Raw genomic sequence first — 24,141 nt, 5'->3', positions numbered from 1 at the left:
ACAAAGATAGCACAAAGTTTAGAGAGCAAAGGAAGAAGGACTCCTGAGGCCTGGGGGAAGCATGCCTCCTCCTGCATCTCAATCAACAACTAGTGAGAGGCTTCGCTGAACCCTGGCCTTCACGCAGATTCTCCTTGTGGAAGAGACTTCTCAATTTCTTACCAAAGAAAGACCCCTTCAAGGGCCTGAAAGTGGGCTCTTGTCTAACACTGCTGCTGCTGCTGCTAACACTAGGAAATGAAATTTTCTGAGAAGACACACATACTAATGAAGTAAAGGACTTTATTGGAAAGTGATGCTCAAGCAGAGAGCAGCAAGTTAAGAAGAACTGCCCTTCCTTGTGGCTGACAGTCTCAGGTGTTTTGGAGATAGGATTGGTTTCTGGGTTGTCCCTATCCAATCATCTTACTCATGCCCATATTTGGTCCAGCTCGGGGCCCTTCCTGGTGACATATGCATCTCTCAGTCAAGATGGATCCCAGAGTAAGGATTTCTGGGAGGTTGGCAGGACATATATTATGGGCTGACACCTCTTCCCACTTTTTGGCTCTTTCCAACTTCTTCTGGTTGGTTTTGGCAGCAGTGTGTCAGTTCTGTGTTCCTTAGTAGCACCTCCTGTTGTGAGAAAGCTTATGCAAGTGGTTATTTTCATGCCTGTCCAGGGCGAATGGTTTCAGTCCATGGTTCCCTAATAAGTTCATAGTATCTGTGGGAGTGCGCTGCCCATGAAGCATGGAGTTTGTTGTGACAAACATAGTGGTTGGTTAAAATCCACTTCGAGTTCTACAAAATAGTCACATTAAGCTCTTTAGACAGCCCCAATTTTTGTTATTAGATTGAAGCCCTCAACACTCTCAGTACACCTCAATAATGAACCATGAATTTAAAATTCAAGAGAATATTGTGGTTGAATTTTAGAGAGTAAGGTCCTACAGACCCAAGGAAACTGAGACCCATAGAGATGCAAGGGTTAAATCTATGCATTTTAAATTAAAAGCCTTTGTGTTTTTAACAACATACATTCCAATACTGATTTTACGTGATAGTGGCAACATGGAAACACAAATTGCCAGCTATGGGGTGAAATGAAGAAGTGAAAGCGTCCCTATTTTTACCATTCCAGATAAGGCTTTAGAATGGTATCAGCATTTTTTCCAGGTTAATTACTTATTAATCATATATTGTTGATTAAAAGAAAGTTTTTTTTTAAACTTATCAAGACATCTCAGTATAAATGTAATAACTTTCTCCTTTATAAAAAAACTCATTGACAAGGACAGAGATCTCTTAAAATAAAATCTTCTCAGATTTTATTTTCCTTTTCTCCTTTAAAATTAAGAATCCTTCTTCCCTGGAAACAGACTTAATATTTGGAATCAGGATTTGCATTTGCCTTTCATTTTACTGAGAAGTGCTGCCTTCAAATTTCCATACCTCTCTAAATTGTCTGCTTTCTTTAAGGCCCAACAGAAGCGGAATCTTCAGGAAATGTTCTTGGGCTATTGTTGTCCATAATGTCTTTTTTTTTTTTTTTTTTTTTTTGGTCACTGCTTTACTCATTTGACCTTTTAGTCACATCACTTTGTATGCCCTTTTTGTTTTACTAATGTCTTGGCTTCCAATTCATAAATACCTTAACTGCAAGAACTGCTTCACATTGTTAGCGTTTAACCCAAGGCTCTTGAATTCTAGATGCTTTATATAAGCACTTCTTCAAAGTAAATAGCTCTAAGATGAAGTGTTCTAGAATTAATTATAAAAGTAAAGATCATAATGGATCCTCGGTGGCCTCTGTCTGCAATGGCTTGAAGTGGGGCTTGGGTTCTCAGCCAGAGATTGAGGCCAGGTCATGGCAGTGAGAGCAGCAAATCCTAGCCACCAAACCAGTGGTCAGTGACAAGGCTTTTTGGCTTTGCAGAAAAGAATTCCCACAGTGATGGAGAGGGATGAAACAAGTATTTATTAGGAGGAGAAAAGAACACAGAACATGTGGACAGATACACAGGCAGACTCAGATAGAGAGAGGTGCTGAGTAATACCCTTGTGGCAGTTTGAATTAATTTTAAGGGCCATTTCTTTTGGGATTCCTTTGGCCAATTGTTTTGACTTATCTTGTTCACAGTCCATATTTGGTATATCTCAGGGTCCTCCCATGTGTGTGAATGCATCTCTTAGCCAAGATGGATTCTATCAAAGAGGCCTATGGGTAGAGCACCTCTAAACATCACTCCCCTTTGACCTCCAAGGAGTCTTTCTGTGCATATGTGGTTGAGCAGGTCTCCTGACTTTGAAAATAAGAAATATGTGGTCTGGGCAGGGCCCAGCCTTCTCTCTTAATTGTCCTGTTATTGTCATCTTGGAGTCTTGGTCCACAGGGAATGAATCTCCAACTGCTTTACCCTGGGAGGCAGGACATCTACCTCCTGCCTCAATATCACCTGTTAAAAATAATATTAAAAAATTATTGAAATGTTCTGTGTTGTTCTGAGATGGACAGAACATCTAGAGGACATCCTGGGATGTTTGAGAATCAAGGAGTTATAAGAGCCCTATCTATCACTGAGCAACATGAAAAGAAAAAAAAATCATGGATATTTAGAGCTAGACTATATGTTCTCTTTGTGCAAGCTCATATTTACATATATTTATATTTGGATTCAACTGAATAATAACATCTAGGTCAGAGAAAGTTGATATAAGAAACTTCTCATACATATAATCTCAAATCAAAGGATTTAAATATGCCCTGTTTCTTTCACTATTTTTATAAAGTCAAGTCTCACTTGGTAGTTTGTAGTCTACACTGATTGCATTTATAGCCAGAAGATAAACTGCATTAATAATATATTTGCATATAGTAAGGGTCACATATAAATATTTTGGGCATCATTCAAAGCATCTCTAAGTAGAGATAGCAAGTTCGAAAGAAAGAAAAGTGAAGTTGCTTGGTTGTGTTCGACTCTTTGTGACCCTATGGGCTGTAGCCTGCCAGGTTCCTCTGTCCATGGTTTTCCAGGCAAGAATACTGGAGTGGTTTGCCATTTCTTTCTCCAGGGGATTTCCCCAAGCCAGGGATTGAACCTGGGTCTCCAGCACTGCAGGCAGACTCTTTACTGTGTGAGCCACCAGGGAAAGTTCAAAAGAATAGTTTATTTTTTCATTCTTATATCTCTATGTTTGTCTATTGCCCTTACTGATGCTATATTATAGAAATATGATGTCATTATACTCCTATGTTAGTATTTTTGTAAAAAAAAGTAGAACAATGTTTCTAAAATATTATTACAAAAATGAAATTTTACTCCATGTCCAAATCTAGAGTAGAATAGAAGTTTATTTTTTGTTGGGTTTTTAATTAGGACATATAGGAGAAAATAATTTATTAATAATGTATGTCAAAATGATAATGTTAATCTATTAACTAAATAATTGACTTTATATGAAATTGAATCCATTTCACAAAAATATCCTTTCTTTAATGATTGGGTATTAGGAAGAAATACTGTCTTTATCCTTTACTGGAAGCACTGTTTTATTAAATTCTTAAAGTGGAAATTAAAACCACATTGTTTTGCACGTGCAGATTTCCAGCATTATGCTCTGAAAATTCAATCTCTAAAAATAAGCTATAAGTAGGAAAACTTTGGTCTCTATCTTATTGTATTATGTATATTTGATGTATGTTTCTTTTGCATTATTACAAACTCTGCTAAATTCTCTAATCTTTGTTTCCATGATTAATTACTTCAGATAATTTGCAAAGTTCATGATTTAATAAACATATAATTACACTTTTAAAAATAAAAAAACCCTACCCTGTTTGCCACACCAGAGCTGTTAGTAGTATCTACAACAACAGAATTTGATTTCTGTGGTGTTAGAGATATGAGAAGAGATGAGAGAGGGTAGCTAGCTCTGCTTACTGAAAGACATGAATTTTTCTTTGAAAGAAAATTTCATGAAATGTATGTAAAGTAAATAATAAAATATATTTTTAACTTTTAAATTTTATTATTATGGTGAAGATTTGTAAAATTCAACTAAGCAACTCTGTGTAAACTGATGTTTGTACCAAATCTGCTTCTGATTTTTCCTATAGGATATACAGTCCAGCACAATGCCTTTTTCAGAGAAGGAATTTTCTCAAGGAAGCATCTCCTGATTTCCTCAGATGCATTAGCATCCCTAAATATTTTTTCATAGCATCACGTAACATTTTGCTATTAAATAATATAGTCAATATCTATTTCCTTTCATCAGAAAAGCTTGAAAATCTCCAGCAGCTAACACTGCTGCTGCTGCTGCTAAGTCGCCTCAGTCATGTCCAACTCTGTGCAACCTCAGAGACGGTAGCTCACCAGGCTCCCCCACCCCTGGGATTCTCCAGGCAAGAACACTGGAGTGGGTTGCCATTTCCTTCTTCAATGCATGAAAGTGAAAAGTGAAAGTGAAGTCACTCAGTCGTGTCCGACTCCTAGCGATCCCATGGACTGCAGCCTACCAGGCTCCTCCGTTCATGGGATTTGCCAGGCAAGAGTACTGGAGTCAGTTGCCATTGCCTTCTCCGAGCAGCTAACACGGTCTCTGACATATTAGCAATGCCCAGTATATATTGACTTTAATACTATAAATGTCCTCAAGCTGTATAAATATGGGTGGATGGGTGATTACTGATAACCATTTGGTGAGTTTTCATGTTATCTTTGGGCTTCTGAGGCAGCGCTAGTGGTAAAGAACCCACCTGCCAGTACAGGAGATATAAGAGACATGGATTCGATCCTTAGGTTGGGAAGATCCCCTAGAGGAGGGCATGGCAACATACTCCAGTATTCTTGCCTGGAGAATCCCAAGGACACCAAGAATCCCTAGAGTCACAAAAAGTTGAACAGGACTGAAATGACTTAGCACATACACACACATTAATTTTAAACTAACTTTGTTCTAAGAACATCGTTCAAAGAAATCAAAGTTGGAGTAATAATAATTTACAGTCTCCTTAGACAAATACCAGTTGTTATGTGTCCAACCTGATCCTCCGTGTTTATTACCTGCACTCTTCTAGTTGCTTTGATACTTACCTAATCAATGCTATTTATTGTAAGAAAGATGAGAAAATAATTTGCTAAGAACATCTTAGATTTTCTTTTTTCAGTTCATAAATCTCTGCATCCATTTATCTAGGTTCAGGAAAGCCTGAGAATTGACAAGTATCAGAAGTTATAATCCCTGGTAGAACTACTTGTGGTCTTGATTTTAAGTATACCTGATGGGTGTAATCAGTCCTTGGTGATTTCTTAGAATCACATAATCAGGTTTGGTAAATGTTGGCTTAGTGGCCACCGGCATTCCTGATTTGTTAATTTGTTGAATATCTCCGAGTTTAGAGGGATTGGAAAGAAATTTTTTTAAAAAGTAATTTAATGGAAGAGTCCACATTCAGCAGCCAGAATGTTTGGCCTCAAATCTCAGAATTTCCACCCAGGTGGTCTTGGGAAATTTATTTAATTGAGCAGTGTCTCTCTTTTCTCATCTGTAAAATAGAATAAGGCTATTATGAGAAATACATTAATTCATGTAAATATTTAGAATCATGCTTGACACACAGCAGTAACTCAGGAATGTTACCTGCTATTATTATTATTAATATTGTACTGAAGTTAGTTATTAGTGAATATAATAAAGAAAATTAAATTTTAATTTGTCAGTCAGTGCATATAGTTCTCTTCAAATTGCTACCAAGCATCAGTTCAGTTCAGTCACTCAGTCATGCCTGACTCTTTGTAAGCCCATGTAAAATAAAAGTTGGTATCTTAAAGTGGCTTTTCTTCAATGATTTAAGACATATCAACATACAGTGGTCCTCTCTAAGAGCAACATGACTAACATAAAATACAGCTGGACTATAGAGTCAAAACATGACCAAATGCACTTAAAAGTAATCAATTAAAATGCCAGCATCTTGGTTGTTTCCAGTATAATCTGTAAATGTGTTTTCTCTGCTATGGTTTAATAAGAAATGGTTGATAACAATCACTAAAAGAGTAAAGATAACTTACCATTGACAAAAATTGTATCAGATACTTTTGTGGTCTGGGAATAGAAAGCAAGCATTCTATTTTAGCAATAGATTTCTGTTTCTTTGCTAAGTCTTTCTTCAACCACAGACAACAGTTCAGACAGTTAAATATTTAACATCTCCGTGAAGCTACCCATATCCAATGACTGATGAGAGCTGAGGAGTCAATACCCAGCTCCTTTACTCTTTTTTAAAACTATTATTTATTTTTATTTTATTTTATATTTTTGGTTGTGCCATGTGTACGCAGGATCTTTAGTTCCCCAACCAGTGATCAAACCAGTGCCCCCTGCATTATTAGGAGTGCAGAGTTTTGGCCACTAGGTCTCCAGGAAAGTACTTCCCTTACTCTTAATTTTTAAGAGAAATTCTGAAGAACCTATCTTAGACTGGCTCTCAGGTTTACTCCAACAAAGTTAAGCTCTGGTCAACCAAAATGGTAGGTGACTTGATCAAATGCCTTCTGTTGACCATCTTCTCTTTTTCGTATCCCCCCATTCAGTTACCTTCGCCTCTCAGTGAACTACTTGCACTCAAATCTGTGTCAAGCCTTCTTGGGGAAGCCAAAGTAAGGTTCATATAAAATTGCATGGTCAGAATTTAGACTGAGAATACAGAGGAGATGGGCCTCCATCAGGAGCAGAGGCTAGAAAAGAGGGTAGAATCAGGGAGTTTGTATTCCAAGCCAAGTAGTTTCTTGCCAGAAGAGGTGACCTTCTTGGTTCTTTAATATCCTGGCATTTATAAGTGGTTAGTGTGTGTTTGTAAATACACATGCACACACACACACATTTATCAATTTAAGAGACAAAATAAGGACCAATGTCATTAATCATCAAATTAAAATGCTGTGGATACATGCTGCATTTATTGCTCCTTTCTTTAGTCCATATTCCATCAGTTTGCCATCATATCCAAGGGATCCAGAGAGCTCTTGAATTGTCTGTCAGTTGTAGCAACCCTGCAGGGAAGACATGTATTAGTTCCAAACCTCATATTCCTAAATTCTTGCTGAGCCCTTGGCAGCTATAAGAGACATGCTAGTGACCGAAAAAGTATTTTCTCAAGGTGCTGGAGAGAAAAGAACTCTTTTTCCTGTAGTATCCAGAGCCATGAGTGTTCCACTTGCAATGATGCTGGGTTCCCCAGTCTACCACTGTTTGCTAGCTTAGGTCTTTAGACTCACACATGACCTCTGCACTAGGTCCACAGGCCAGAAATGATCAGCCACCACAAGTTCCTAACTAACAAAAGCCACAACATTTAGGAACCACATATCCCATATATTTTCTTTGATTAAAATTGTTCTCCTTAAGATGGATTTTCCTCTCTGTAATTTTTGGAATTCACTGATTTTTTTAAAAACCTTTGCTATCAGTCAACTTCATTTGAGACTGCCTTTGCCCTTCAGAACTAGCCTAATATCTCTGAAATCTTAATAAGGGAAAGGTAGAAACTTGAACCATTTCTTTCCTGGAAGCATAGAGATTTTATGACAATATTCCTATCCCTTTCTCTCCCGTACTATTGAGCTTCACAGATGTATCTGCAGAACAATGGAAACAAGGTCTTCAGCAAGGCCTCCCAAACATCTCAACAAAACTGTAAAGAAAGGAGCCCTCAAGATAATTTAGGAGGTTGAGATTAACATATACACACTACTATGCATAAACTAGAAATCAACCAGGATCTATTAAACAACACAGGGAACTCTATTCAATCTTCTGTATTCACCCATATGGGAAAGAATCTGCAAAAGAAGGGATACGTGTATATATAAAACTGAACCACTTTGGTGTACACCTGAAACTAACATAATATTGTAAATCAACTCTATCCCAATATAAAACAAAAGTAAATTTAGAAGAAAGAAAGGAACTCTCAAGTCATCTGTTGGCAATGACGGGAAGTCTCTTCCATGGTGATTAGGTATCTAGTTACACAAGCAACCTTTATAGGGCTAACCCTTTTAGGTCTGAGGTGGCAGTTGTAGCATCTAAGTTTTGCTCACTGGTTTCTGTGATGTGTGGGTTTGATCTAAAGTGATACTTTTTGGGGGGATATATAAGTCCTTGATTTTTCTAAGAAAGTTTTATTTTCAAGTAATTTTTTCCATAAACAGAAGTATCAGATTATAGGTTTTCAGTTGAGTGTTAGATAATATCAATGTCCCCAAAGCTAAAGAGGAGCAGTAGAAAGGAAGTGGCACAGACAAGCCTATATTTGGGGATCACATGAGAAATACATTTTGAATAAGTGTGTATTTCTGGCTATCATGTAGAGAATGACTTTTAGATATTTAGATCAACTAGGAAGTTTGTGGTGGAGAAGGCAATGGCACCCTACTCCAGTACTCTTGCCTGGAAAATCCCATGGACGGAGGAGCCTGGTAGGCTGCAGTCCGTGGGGTTGCTAAGAGTCGGACACAACTGAGCGACTTCACTTTCACTTTTCACTTTCATGCATTGGAGAAGAAAATGGCAACCCACTCCAGCGTTCTTGCCTAGAGAATCCCAGGGATGGGGGAACCTGGTGGGCTGCCGTCTATGGGGTCGCACAGAGTCGGACATGACTGAAGCGACTTAGCAGCAGCAGCAGCAGCAGGGAGTTTGTGGAGCATTCCAGATGAGAGATGATGAGAGTTTTAATACTGAACTTTAGTAATATTATAGGTATAGAGATTTTGTGTATTAATTTTGTATAGTACTGTCAGGTTGATTTATTTATCTTCCTCTGTTCTTTTCTTATCACAATACAAATTTGGAATGCTGGACTAATGTCTGTTTAAAACAACAGACAAGTTATAGCTCAGTTCAGTCAAGCAGACAGATGTTTTATAAGACAGACACTCCCAAGACAAGGGATCAGGCCAGCCCCAAAGGAGTCATCCCATTCCTTCTTGGTTTCCCCCTCTTTATACTTTCCATCCCCCCCTTTTGGTTATGCCCTGTGCATAACCCACCATCAGTCAATGAAAGGGAATTGCAAGAGGGCATATGCTTAAGGTGGATTGACATTGCGAGTTATATAACAGCAGGCTCTTTGTTTACGTCTTCCCATAATTCAGTCTGTTATAGTCAGATATATATATAATATTCATGAACCCTTAATGGACTCCTAGCTGCCCAAGTTTACTTGGAGAAGCCCCTGTGGTTAGTTTGTATCTACTGTGTACCTAGGGTGCATGTGCAAGAGTTGGAAAAGTCACTGTGGTTATTTTTGTAGCATATCTGTGTACTATCCTGGGTTCATCTGGGATGGGGTTTAGAGATCAGCTTTTATCCTTTTCGATACACCACTCAATTTTGTTGTTGTTCAGTTGCACAGTAATATCAGACTCTGCAAACCCATAGATGGCACCACACCAGGCTTCCCTATCCTTCACTATCTCCTGGAGTTTGGGTAAACCCATGTCAGTTGAATTAGTGACATCATACAAACATCTCATCTTCTGTTGTCCCCTTCTTCTCCTGCCTTCAATCTTTCCCAGCATCAGGGTCTTTTCAAACTAGTTGGCTCTTTGCATCAGGTGGGCAAAGAAAGGGAGTTTCAGATTCAGCCCTTCCAATGAACATTAAGGGTTGATTTCCTTTAAGATCGACTGGTTTGATCACCTTACAGTAAAAGGGACCCACAAGAGTCTTCTTCAGTACCACAGTTCAAAAGCATCAATTCTATGGTGCTCAGCATTCTTTATGGTCCAACTCTCACATCTGTACATGACTACTGGGAAAACCACAGCTTTCACTATATGGACCTTTGTTGGCAAAGTGATGTCTCTGTTTTTTAATTTGCTGTCTAGATTTTCCATAGCTTTTCTTCCAAGGAGCAAGAATTGTTTAATTTCATGGCTGTAGTCACTGTCCACAGTGATGTTGGAGCCCAAGAAACTAAAGTCTGTCACTGTCTCCATTTTGTCCCCATCTACTTTGGCCACCTCAAGTGAAAAGTTGACTCATTGGAAAAGACTCTGATGCTGGGAGGGATTACAGGCAGGAGGAGAAGGGGACAACAGAGGATGAGATGGCTCGATGGCATCACCGACTCGATGGACGTGAGTTTGAGTGAACTCCAGGAGTTGGTGTTGGACAGGGAGGCCCTGGCGTGCTGCAATTCATGGGGTCGCAAAGAGTCAGATATGACTGAGCGACTGAACTTAGCTGAACTGATTGGTCACGAAATGATAGGACAGGATGCCATGATCTTAGTTTTGTGAATGTTGATTTTGAGCCAATTTTTTCACTCCCCTCTTTCACTTTCACCAAGAGGTTCTTTAGTTACTTTCCACTTTCTGCCATTAAAGTGGTATCATCTATGTATATGAGGTTATTTATATTTTCTCCAGCAATCTTGATTCCAGCTTCAGCATCATCCAGCCTGGCATTTCACATAATGTATTCTGTGTATAAGTTAAATAAGCAAGCTGACAATACAGCCTTGATGTACTCCTTTCACAATTTGGAACCAGCCTGTTGTTCCACGTCTGATTCTAACTTCTATGCAGAGTATATCATGAGAAACACTGGGCTGGAAGAAGCACAAGCTGGAATCAAGATTGCCAGGAGAGATATCAATAACCTCAGATATGCAGATGATACCACCCTTATGGCAGAAAGTGAAGAGGACCTACCTCTTGATGAAAGTGAAAGAGGAGAGTGAAAAAGTTGTCTTAAAGCTCAACATTCAGAAAACAAAGATCATGGCATCTGGTCCCATCACTTCATGGGAAATAGATGGGGAAACAGTGGAAACAGTGTCAGACTTTATTTTTTGAGGCTCCAAAATCACTGCAGATGGTGATTGCAGCCATGAAATTAAAAGATGCTTACTCCTTGGAAGGAAAGTTATGACCATCCTAGATAGCATATTCAAAAGCAGAGACATTACTTTGACAACAAAGGTCCGTCTAGTCAAGGCTGTGTTTTTTCCAGTGGTCATGTCTAGATGTGAGAGTTGGACTGTAAAGAAAGTTGAGCGCCAAAGAATTGATGCCTTTGAACTGTGGTGTTGGAGAAGACTCCTGAGAGTCCCTTGTACTGCAAGGAGATGCAACCAGTCTATCCTAAAAGAGATCAGTCCTGGCTGTTCATTGGAAGGACTGATGCTGAGGCTGAAACTCCAGTACTTTGGCCACCTCATAAGAAGATTTGACTCACTGGAAAAGACCCTGATGCTGGGAGGGATTTAGGGCAGGAGGAGAAGGGGACGACAGAGGATGAGATGGCTGGATAGCATCACCAACTTGATGGACATGAGTCTGAGTGAACTCTGGTAGTTAGTGATGAACAGGGAGGCCTGGCATGCTGCAGTTCATGGGTTCGCAAAGAGTCGGACATGACTGAGTGACTGAACTGAACTGATGGCTGATACATGTTGAGGTTTGACAGAAAACAACAAAATTCTCTATTGCAATTATCCTTTAATTAAAAAATTTTTTTTTAATGTAGAAAATGGTGTTTTCTAGGGAAAAAGAGATTCATGTGTGATAATTTTTATATTGTTAATTTCTTTTTTCACATTTTGTAAAAGTGGTAAGGCTTGTCTTTAACAGTAAAGTAAGTCTTAATGGGAGAAACTGTCTTACATTCATCTGTCCTCCTTCATAGCACAGAAATGATTATACAATAAAGGCTCAATAACTAGTAGTGGGATGGTTCATGTTTCATCTACTGTTTGTCATATTATGTCACACCATGCCGTAACAACCCAGTCTCTCTCAATTTCTTTCTCACACTAACCTATAAAACAGTTGTTAGGATTATCTCACAGCATTCCCTTTCAGAGTGCGGCGATACTATATTTTAAGTCTGATTGAAGACATAAAACCAATCTCACAATGATAGTTTAACTAATGATTTAGGGATGAAGTATAAACTATGGTTACTTTAATTTAAAATTATATAAATGGAACAAACCACACATTACTGAGTGTCTCAGCTGGTAACTAAAAAGAAATTACATTATGAAACCATGGTATTCTATGACAATTATTTTAGTGAACCTATTTATGTCTAATTGCATTATTCATGTACTAAGTAGTAAATTCATTTAAAATATTCATTGTCAATACAGTTATCATACTGGTCTATGAGATACAATATATGAGTAGGGCTAGGGGGAGAATGACCCTAGTCTATATATTTGAAAGTGAAGTTGTTCAGTTGTGCCCAACTCTTTGTGACCCTGTGGACTGTAGCCTACCAGGCTTCTGCATCCATGGGATTCTCCAGGCAAGAATACTGGAGTGGGTTACCATTTCCTTCTCCAAGTCTATATATTTAGAGTTTAGTAAATAAATATATTTTTCTAGACTGATGTGTAAGGGAAAGATTTGTGACAAAGTCAGAAACTATAAACATACCTTCCAACAAGGCAACTATTTGTTATTTACAAAGTTTAAGCAAAAAGAAGGTGTGTGTAATACATATATTTTCCTTTATTAAGTTTTAAAAATACTCTTTTGAATCTTAAAATACAACTGAAAAAATTTCAAGCTGAAGGAGAAACTTTTATCAGGATAACTGTTATTTTCCATTATTACCTTTAAAATCTAAGAGATGGAGAAGGAAATGGCAACACACTCCAGTATTCTTGCCTGGAGAATCCCATGGACAGAGGAGCCTTTTGGGTTACAGTCGATGGGGTCTCAAAGAGTTGGACATGACTGAGCAACTAACACAACAACATAATCCAAGAGAAGGCTCTATGAGTAATTATTTTCTTTCAACAACCTGATCTTGCCTAACATCAATGAAACCGCTAACTATAGAAATGTCAATAGTATTTCATAAGACAGGAAAACTTTTGCAACATGGTGTTCTTTAACTCATTTCTTAGTACAATCTTTTATTTTTGTGAACACTTTTACTTCCATAATTTTCTTTTCAGTCTCATGTATTGTTCTTTTAATCTCTGGTCAGATGTAGGACGATCTGGAGTGAAGAAAGAAGGACACAGGGATCTTGAGGCAGATGGTGTGCCTGTGAACTTATTTATAATGCACTGTCAGAGAGTTCAGGGGAATGCTGTCAATAAGATGGCAGGGTAGGAGATACCAACCTCCATCTTCCCACAGAGAGAACAATTAGACAATTTAATGTAAAAGTGAAAATAGCTCTGGGAAACCTCATAGTCTACTTAAGAAGCTTTAGCATATAGCAGAGCAAAATAACCTGAGAATAACCACACCCAAATAATACATTTTGCCTGTACAGTATCATTCTGTCCACCAGACCAGCACTGTTCAGAGCCAACAGACAAATTCCTGGCCAGAGAGAGTTTTTTTGTAGGAAAATAGAGAACAGAGTGTATGACCAGCTTCCCTAGCCTTTCAGGGCACTGCCCAAAGGACCTGACCCCAACTCCTGTCACTGGCTTGTACCTTCACTCATTTAAGCAGCTAGCCCCTGTGTAGCCATGAATTCACACACCACTGGCCTGAACTCCCAGTAACATTCTCCAGTGTCATGTACCCACCCATGGCTGGCCCCTGCAGCCATATGAGTACATGCTGACAACCAAGGGTCCCACTGCTGCTCCTGTATTGGAAGCCAGTCCTGACTCCTAACCCAGATCTGTATCACTATCTATGCTTTTAAGTAGCCCCTATCATTCAAACATGCATACTATGACTTAGATTTTGTCACTGACCGCCACTATGGTGCACAAGACTAGTCTTTATAACCACGTGAGTCCTGTAGCTGCTTATTCACCCAGAGTTGCCCCTAGCCACTGCTCTAGGCCCTTGCCAGTGTGGGTGTGCCTGTAGATAGTCCCTGCCATCATTCAGACACCTGCAGCCAGCTCTGCATTTGAGCATATATACACCACAGATTTTAGCTCTCGCGACCACCCTGGTCTTTTGTTGCTGAGATACCAATAGTCCTTGCAGCTACTAAGGAACACCCCCACTCCCAAACACACACACACATGCACACACAGCTCTTGCTGTCAAGTATCACACAGTTGCCAATGTCACAGACCTTAGTTGCCTGAGCCAATGAGATGCTTCACCATCCTAAATCTTGACATATTTGTGAATTTTTCAGTTTTCTCCATGTCATTGAATTCTAGTTTCATATCTTTGTGGCTGAAAAAGTTGCTGAATAGGATTTCAGTCTTCTCTAATTCATTAAGATTTGTTTTGTGACCTATAATATGATCTGTCCTGGAAAATGTTTCATGTGCCCTTGAAAAGAAAGTATTTTCTCCCGCTGTTGGATAGAATGTTCTATAAATGAGTATTAGCTACATCTTGTCCAATGTGTAGTTTCAGTCCAATGTTTCCTTATGGAGTTTTGATCTGAACAATATATTCATTGTTAAAATTAAGGTAGAGAACCCCCCTACATCTTGTGTTTAAATCTAAGAATTTAACGTGTTTCCATGTAGGTCTGTTTGGATTCATCTCATTTGGAACTGCCTAGGATTTGTAGATCTGGATGTCTGTTTCCTTCCCCAGGAGAGGGAACTTTTCTCTTTCTTTTTTCTTTTTCGTATTTTTTTTTTTTTACTTTTCTTTTATAAAAAGTGATCTAGTTCTATTTCTATTCTCTTTTTGTTTGTTTGTTTAGTTGAAGTATAGTTGATTTATAATATTGTGTTACTTTCAGGTACAGCCATTATTTCTTTGATTCAGCCTTTCTCACTTTATTCTTCTCCAGGACCTATATAATGCAAATATTGATGTGTTTCATGGTACCCCATATGTCCTTAAACTATTTTAACTCTTTTTCATTTTTTTTTTCCTTTTTGGTCCTCTAATTAGATGAATTCCACTGTTCTGTCTCCATGTTCATTGATTCTTTGCTCCTCTTGATCTAGTCTTCTGCTGAACCCTCTATTGAGTTTTTCTGTTCAGCTATTGTATTCTTCAGTTCTGTGATTACTGTTTGGATTTCCTTTTTTTTTTTTTTTTCCTTTTATTTTCTCTCTCTTTATTGAAATTCTCAATTTGTTAATGTACTGTTCTGACTTTGGTGAGGAAATTTATGATTTTACTTTGAATGCTTCTCAAGTAAATCACTTATCTTCCTTTCCTTACTGTCTGTAAATAAAGTTTTATCTTGTTCTATTTTGGAACTTCGTTTTTTGTTCCTTCATTTTCTTTGACTCTATTGGTTTCTCTGCATTAGATAAAACAGCCACTCTTATTCTTAAGGAATGGTCTCATGTAGGACATAAAACTTATCATCTAGCCTAGCTTTACCTCTTGATTGTATCACAAACCTTTGTGATTATCCAAGCCTCTTTCTTTTCTTTTTTTTTTTTTTAAGTGACTTTCAGTAGTTGAGGATATGCTAATACTTGTTAGTCTCCCAGAGGGGAATATCTCAGTCAACACCTAGATGCAGGCTAATTAGAAGTCAGACTCTCTGACAGAAGATTTTGCATTATGCAAATAAACCTCTTCCAGGGAAAAACTAAGTGATGGACATTTCAGTCCTCCTCTGTGCTGAGCACAGTTAAAAAGTGTTTCTCTGTTTGTTTCAGTCCTGTGAGGTCTATAAATGCGAGTCCAGCTGGTAACAGCCAAATGATTGAGGGGTGTGTCCCCTGAGTGGCAGTAGCAAAAGCCATGGAGCCAGAAGTGTGTCTGTAAGCTGCTTCTAGAGAGGTCTCAGCGGTTTGGGAGGGCTACAGGGAGAATGCTGAGATGGCATCTACTGTTATTGTTGTTCAGTCACTCAGTCATGTCAAATTCTGTGTGACTCCGTGGACTGCAGCATGCCAGGCTTCCCTGTCCTTCACCATCTCCAGACTTTGCTCAAACTCATGTCCATTGAGTCAGTGATGCCATCCAGTTATCTCATCCCCTGTGGTCCCCTTCTCCTCCTGTCCTCAACCTTTCCCAGTATCAGTGTCTTTCCCAATGAGTCAGTTCTTTGCATAAGGTGGCCAAAGTATTGGAGCTTCAGCTTCAGCATTAGTCCTTCCAGTGAATATTCAGGGTTAATTTCCTTTGGGACTGACAGGTTTGATATCTTTGCAGTTCAAGAGACTCTCAAGTCTCTTGACTTGAGACCACCTGCCTTTTCTAAATCCAGCTTGCATATCTGGAAGTTCTAGGTTCACATACGGTTGAAGCCTAGCTAGAAGGATGTTGATTGCTAGATTGTGAGATGATTGCAATGGTGTAGTAGCTTGAACCTTCTCTGACATTACCCTTCTTTGGGATTGTAATGGAAACTTACCTTTTCTAGTCCTGTAGCTACTGCTGAGTTTTCCAAATTTGCTGGCATATTGAGTGCAGCACTTTCTCTGCATCATCTTTTAGGATTTGAAATAGCTCAGTTGGTATTTTGTTACATCCACTAGCTTTGTTCGTAGTGATGCTTCCCAAGGCACACTTGACTTCACACTCTAGGATGTCTGATTCTAGGTGAGTGAGCACATCATTGTGGTAATCCTGATCATTAAGATCTTTTTGTATAGTTCTTCTGCATATTCTTGCCAACTTTTCTTAATATCTTCCTCTTCTCTTAGGTCCATACTCTTTCTGTCCTTTATTGTGCCTATTGTTGCAGGAAATGTTCCCTTGATATCTCTAATTTTCTTGAAGAGATCCCAAGTCTTTCCCAATCTATTGCTTTTTAAATTTTATTTTATTTACCTGCACTTTTCAGTTAAAAAGATTTTCTTATCTCTTCTTGCTATTCTCTGGAACTCTGCATTCAGATGGGTATATCTTTCAGTTGGCTTCCCTGTTCTCCACTGATGATTGAGTTGTGTCCCTAGAAATTAGAGATCTGACCTGCAGGCAGCAACTTTTAAAGTGTTCAATAAGACCTCTTCAGGTAAAGGCTGGATGGTGAGCATTTTTCCTCTGTACTGAGCCTGAGGTAGGGAACTGCAGTGAGTCCTCTTGAGTCCATTAGGGACTGTTTCTTTGTTGGCTGTAGTGTTGTATACCATGTGGACAGAGGCCTTTTGTCCTTCAGGGCTTGATATTTTGTCCCTTGGTTGGAAGTCTTAAAAGTTGAGCCTTTAGATGTTGAGTCTTAACAGTTCCTCTTCAAGGAGAAATTGAGACTTCTGAGTTCCTTTCCTATTCTATATCATTGTGATGGGGTGGAGTTTATAGCAAGAGCATGTCTCAGACTTTGTTATTCATTTCAATGTGTTATTTTATTGTTGTTCCCCCAGTGTGCCAGGGTCATTTCATCTGATTTCTGGATTTTATTTTAAATATGGAATTGTTTCATGTATAGCTGTAGACTCAGTGTATCTGTGGGAGGAGGGGAGTTCAGGAACCTCCCATGTTACCATCTTAACTGCAACCTAGTAAGGCTTATACTCAAATGTTTTCAATATAGGATTAATTCCTCCACTATCTGAGAAGGCCTGACAAATAGCTGAGGTAAGAAGAGAAGTGAAAGATGAAGGATAAAAGGAAATATATATCTATCTGAATGCAGAGTTCCAAAGAGTAGCTAGGCGCAATAAGAAAGATTTCCTAAGTGATCAGTTGCAAAGAAATAGAGGAAAACAATAGAATGGGAAAGACTAGAGATTTCTTTAAGAAAATTAGAGATACCAAGGGAAATTTTCATGCAAAGATGGGCATAATAAAGGACAGGAATGGCATGGACCTAACAGAAACAGAAGACGTAAAGAAGAGGTGGCAAGAATACACAGAAGAACTATGCAAAAAAAGATCTTAAATCCCAGATAACCATGATGGTGTGATCACTCACCTAGAGCCAGACATCTTGCAGTGTGGAATCAAGTTGACCTTAGGAAGCATTACTATGAACAAAGCTAGTGGAGGTGATGGAATTCCAGTTGAGATATTTCAAACCCTAAAAGATGATGCTGAGAAAGTGCTGCACTAAATATGCCAGCAAATTTGGAAAACTCAGCAGTAGCTACAGAACTAGAAAAGGTCAATTTTCATTCCAATTCCAAAGAAGAGCAATGTCAAAGAAGGTTCAAACTATGGCACAGTTGCACTCATATTACATGCTACCAAAGTAATGCTCAAAATTCCCCAAGCTAAGTCTCAACAGTATATGTACCAAGAACTTCCAGATATGCAAGCTGGACTTAGGAAAGGCAGAGGAACCAGAGATCAAATTGCCACCATCCATTGGATCATACAAAAAGCAAGAGAATTTCAGAAAAACATCTACTTCTGCTTCATTGACTATGCTAAAGGCTTTGACTGTGTGGATCACAACAAACTGTGGAAAATTCTTAAATAAATAGGAATATAGATCACCTTACCTGCCTCTTGAGAAATCTGTATGCAGGTCAGAAAACAATTGTTAGAATTGGACATGGAGCCATGGACTGGTTCAAAATTGGGAAAGGAGGATGTCAAGGCTGTATATTGTCACCTTGCTTATTTAATTTATATACAGAGAACTTCATGTGAAATGCCAGATTGGATGAAGCACAAGATGGAACCAAGATTGCCAGGAGAAATATCAACAACCTCAGATATGACGATGACATGACCCTTATGGCAGAAAATGAAGAGAAACTTAAGAGCCTTTTGATGAAAGTGAAAGAAAAGAGTGAAAAAAACTGACTTAAAACTCAACATTCAAAAAATCAGGATCATGGCATCTGGTCCCATCACTTCATGGCAAATAGATGGGGAAAAATTGGTACCAGTGACAGACTTTATTTTCTTGGTCCCCAAAATCACTGCAGATGATGACTGCAGCCATGAAATTAAAAGACACTTGCTCCTTGGAAAAAACAACTAAGACAAACCTAGACAGCATATTAAAAAGCAGAGACATTACTTTGCCAACAAAAGTCCACATAGTCAAAGCTATGGTTTTTCTAGTAGTCATGTATGGATCAGAGAGTTGCAGCATGAAGAAAGCTCAGCCTCAAAGTATTGGTGCTTTTGAGCTGTGGTGTTGGAGAAGACTCTTGAGTCCCTTGGACAGCAAGGAGATCAAACCAGTCAATCCTAAAGGACATCAGTTCTGAATATTCATTGGAAGGCCTGATGATGAAGCTGAAGCTCTAATACTTTTGGCCACCTGATGTGAAGAACTGACTCACTGGAAAAGACCTTGATGCTGGGAAAGATTGAAGGCATTAGGAGAAGGGGATGACAGAGAATGAGATGGTTGGATGGCATCACCGATGCGATGGACATTGAGTTTGAGCAAGCTCCAGGTGTTGGTGATGGACTGGGAAGCCTGGCATGCTTCAGTCCGTAACGTTGCAAAGAGTTGGATACATTGACCAACTGAACTGAACTGAACTGATCTGCCTCTAGGCTTGGCAAGATAATTGAATGAGATGACAAAATGTGTATAAAGCACTTTGAAAAGAAAGGAGCCTTATTTAAATGTAAAGGAAAGTTACTTTGTCATGCCTCAATAAAAATGAATTCCAGAATCCACAAAAAGGTTATGCAGTATGGTTTGTCTCTTCTCACTGCGTGGCACAGCATATACAAATCTCTCTCATGTGATTGAAGATGCAAATAAAGCCTATTTACTTGAAGCATTCCACCGTGGGCCAGGTGACTTGAAGTCCCAGGATTTGTTACCAGCTTCTTTTTGAAACATAGCAAGGTGGCTGGTTTATATTCTAGTTGTTCTAGCTGCCAAATGACTCAAAAGACCCAAAACAAAACAGCTTTCTACAGCAGCACAAGAAGAATCTGCCTTTCTCCTGCCTTCCAATTCTTTTATTTTACTCTTTTGTAATGTGTGGTTTCCAGATTCCAAAAATGTATACAAAACACGTCTGTTCTGTAGTTTCTATTCTCCACTGCAAATTGGAAAAAAGAAACCATAATGACTCTTAATCTTCTTTAAACATTCCTTTTACAAATAATTTATTTCCAAATACTGGTTTTCCATACATGGTTTAGAAGGGGTGGAGTGGGCTAGAAACAGGATTCATATCAACATGTTGCATATAATGCTTTTTTCCTGAATAGCTAACAGCATAGTTAAAGTAGGCAGTTTCCTAGGATTTTTGTGATCATATGCTGAGGATAAAATGCTACAAAATACTTGAGGCATTTGGGGAGAAGTGGTTGTTACATTGGGAGACAAATATCTCAAAGAAATAAAGGGATCTCAAAGGTGTTTTCTTTTCCTGTTCCTAAGAAATACATTACCTATTATCATTATGATATAAATTGTGCAAACAACTGGGAAATATAACTTTTAAATATTAAATGAAATTTGACCCTTGTTAAATGTGTTGATTTGAATATTTAACATCACATTCTCCTTGTAAGTTGCTTCTTTTATACGTTCTTTATGGTCTCAAATTAGTGTGTTCATTTCCCCTGTGTAGTTTCACAAGACAATGTTTTCATTCATTAACAAAATTTCATAGTACATTAATAACAACAACACAGTCAAATTTCCCTGTGTGCCAGCTTCAGGGTTAAAAGAGATCTAGGGACATTTGTTAAGCCCAGGTAAATATTAAATATCACTTGAGGGGGTGCGGAGTAACAATGGCATTTGCCCCCAGCCGGAAGTTCCTTAGAGATGTATGAAAATGCATGACTTGTTCAGTCTATTAAGCAGATGCTAGTTCAGCTGTAGTGCATATGTTGGTTTTCAGACCCAGTTTTGGAGTGCAGTGGTAGAAACATATGCATGTGTGAAAATTCCAGGTATGAGTTTAGAGAATGCCATTTAAATTTTTATATTTTTATAATTTAATTTAAACATTGATCTCAGAGATATATAAATAGTATTCATTTTGATAAAGTTTGGAAAACTGATTACGAATATAGTAAAGCATGAAGTATGTGGATTTTAAAGGATATTAAAAATTATATCTTACATGAAATTAACTGATCATTAATTTTGTCTGGAATTTTCCTAGCTCCTATAATCAGCTATTGATTTGCAGTTGTTCCTCTTGATGGTTTTATCATGTGACATTCTGAACTGTTTTATAAGGAATTGTTTTAAAGTTTATGTTTTACAACTCCTTCAACTAGGGAAACTATTTCTTAATATTTTAGCCCAAAAGAAAGAAAATATTTTATCTCCTTATACTATTCTGAGACAGGGAAAATATACTGAGAACATTTTTTTTTTATTATTTTCAGAAAGACAAAAGTTTTTTTAAAGGTTTTAAAAAAGGAAATTTTATAAAAATAAATTTGCCCTCTTTTTTAAAAAAACTCTAGATAAGAGTATAAAACTGCATGAAATAATGAAAAACAAACAAAAACCCTTCATACTAAATTCTGGTGTTTTTATTTCTTTTTCTTTCAGCTCTCAGGAGAAGTGATTTTGCAAATTGCCAGTGAACCAGTTCTGCCCTTTAATGCTCTTGATATAGCTTTAGAAGTTCAAAACAACCTTAAAGGTAATTTTTCTTTGGATTATAGCAATTTTAGCAAATGAAAATGTTCAACTAATTTTCAACAGGTATAAAGTTAACAACAACTATTTCACTAGGTATGGTAATGTGGCACTTTCCTTCATATAGAGGATAATGTTGAGAAGAGCTTAGAGGAATGTTGGCTGCCATGTCAATAAGAATGAGGTTGGTAAAGAATCCGCCTGCAGTGCAGGAGACCTGGATTTGATCTCTGAGTCAGGAAGATCCCCTGGAGGAGGGCATAGCAACCCACTCCAGTATCCTTTCCTCGAAAATCTCAGGGACAGAGGAGCCTGGTGGGCTACAGTTCATGGGGTTGAAAGAGTTGGACATGACTTAGCGATTAAACCACCACATGCCCAATATTCAGTCAGTTCAAACAATATTGGCTGAAAGTTTGTGCTTTGAGATTGTTTTCTGTGAGGTATGAGCTGGGTCCATTTGACTGAAGAGTTGGCTCATTTTGGATTAAGGCTGACAAGGAGGAAACCAGGAAATTATTTCCATAGTCTCTATTTCAGTTGCTTCATGTTTGCATATATCTCTTTCTAAAATTTTTAATATCACCCTAATAATTACCTTTATTTTCCTTTTTTCTATATATAAACCTTTCAACCAAACTTTTAGTTTATCTCTATTCAACAAATACAAAGGGCAGTGTTGTAAATAATTTAAAAGTGCACCCTCCTTTTCTTTGAGCCACATGTCTTACTACCATATCATTTGTAAACATGCATTTCTCAATATAAAAGCAAATATTTTCACTATAGTACTTAAGCAGTAATTCTTGGAAAATGGGTCAGTCTAAAGAGCCAAATAGTTCTAGTATCTAAAGCTTTAATACTTTGAAAATTTTGACTACCTGAATTCATTCTTAATCCAGAGAGTACTACAATAAAATATTTTTTCCCCTCAGTGATTCTTATGACTTTTATTATATTGGCTGTAAAATTGTGACCTTGGGAACAATTGAGCTGTTTAGGGCCTTTTACTCCTATACTAAATGGCCTCATATTACTCTACTCTGGGGATATTTAAGCTTGTCTCTATTTTTTTCTATTTTGTCAAGCTTCATTTTATTGTTGTCAGTATGACTACCTGTAGCAGTCACTCTATCCTCCATTTAAAATTTTCTCTTATTTATTTATTATTATTATTATTATTTTACTTTACAATATTGCCACACATCAACATGAATCTGCCACAGGTGTACACGTGATCCCAATCCCAAACACCCTCCCACCTCCCCGCCCACACCATCCCTCTGGGTCATCCCAGTGCACCAGCCCCAAGCATAACCAAGTATACAGTATTTTATAAAATAAGAATGGTGTAAGCATAAATAAAGGGTTAAAAACTTCTGTGAATAATACATTCTTTGCAAGGATTTCTTTTAACCATCTATTTTATTTGTTCTGTAGACTGTTTTGCTTTTTCTTTAGTTCTCATTTTCATACTTTAAAAAATTCAGTTGGTACTTCATATTATACTTAAAACTTGCAGAGAACATATGGAAGAGACTTATTTGTATTAAAAGAAGATTTGTCCATCTATAAAGAATAACTCTCATGCATAGAAATGAACCTGAAGGAGTATACTGTGAAATAGTAACACTGTACAATAGAATTACAAATGATTTACAGGTTGCTTTTCTGAGTTCAGATCTATGAGAAATGTTTAATACCTTTATAATAAAGATATCAAGATATATTTTTAAAATTAAGCAAAGCCAGCAAAAGCAAAAGCAGTAGCAATACTGTCATTTTGAGTTACAAATTCTATTATTTTTTAAACAATTGGGTGTACTTTTAAAATCTATAAGTAATATTTTAGCATTATTATTTCTATATGAGTGTTTTAATTAATGTAGTCTACTTATGAAGGTCAGAAAAAAGTCCTAATGAGTCATTGAATCATTGTCAGAATTATATCATTACTGTTTATTTTTTTTTTCCTTTGTGTGTGTGTGAACAGGTAGTTAAGAATCTCTTTGAATATACAGGAAAGTACTGTCTGTTTCTTCAGAAAATTGCACTTATACAAAACAGTTTGCATATATCCCTCATACTTAACAAGATCTCCTGAACCCATTTATTCATTCATTTAACAAATATTTATTGACTATCCATGGTATTCCTCGTATGGTTATATGACCAGAAAACCAAAACATAAATCCCAGCCTTTAGATAAATAAATAAAACAAAATTAAAATTTACTGCTAAGAAACTTATGTACATGGTAGAAAAAAATTGCCATAAGTCAAAGCAATTTTTAAATTAGCTTTATGCTCAAATTGTTCTCTAATATCAATCACTTTGGAATAAATTTGTATTAAGTGTTACAGAGCACAGCTGACTGTGGTTGTATCCAGGGCACAATGGAGAGATTTGGTCTGGGAATACACATGTGAGAGTTGTCCCAGATGAGATTTCTAATTGAGTGCAGATAGAGGACAGAAAAGAGAAGGCAATGGCACCCCACTCCCGTACTCTTGCCTGTAAAATCCCATGGACGCAGGAGCCTGGTAGCAGCAGCAGCAGAGGACAGAAAGGGCTTCCTAGGTGGTGCAGTGGTGAAGAATCCACCTGCCAATGCAGGAGATGTAAGAGTTGGAGCCCGCTGTTGGGAAGATCCCCTGGGGATGGTCATGGCACCCAACTCCAGTATTCTTTCCTGGAGAATTCCATGGACAGAGGAGCCTGGCGGGCTACAGTCCATGGGGTCACAGAGAATCAGAC

At 37.8% G+C, this 24,141-nt stretch overlaps 1 protein-coding gene across 2 annotated transcripts in view; it reads left to right on the top strand.

Annotated features, from left to right (window-relative positions):
* NAALADL2 (N-acetylated alpha-linked acidic dipeptidase like 2) overlaps nucleotides 1-24,141 on the top strand; it is a 1,631,204-nt gene that overhangs the window by 1,506,648 nt on the left and 100,415 nt on the right. For both annotated transcript variants that reach the window (XM_013964525.2, XM_005675296.3), the window contains one exon: nucleotides 21,295-21,388. In XM_013964525.2, the coding sequence (XP_013819979.2) occupies nucleotides 21,295-21,388 (94 nt within the window). The remainder of the gene's footprint in view (nucleotides 1-21,294; nucleotides 21,389-24,141) is intronic.

This window comes from Capra hircus, chromosome 1 (assembly GCF_001704415.2).
Source record: "Capra hircus breed San Clemente chromosome 1, ASM170441v1, whole genome shotgun sequence".
In the NCBI taxonomy this organism is placed as follows: Eukaryota; Metazoa; Chordata; class Mammalia; order Artiodactyla; family Bovidae; genus Capra; species Capra hircus.
The sequence above is the reverse complement of the archived record's forward strand: the minus strand, read 5'-3'. Positions and strand labels throughout refer to the sequence as shown.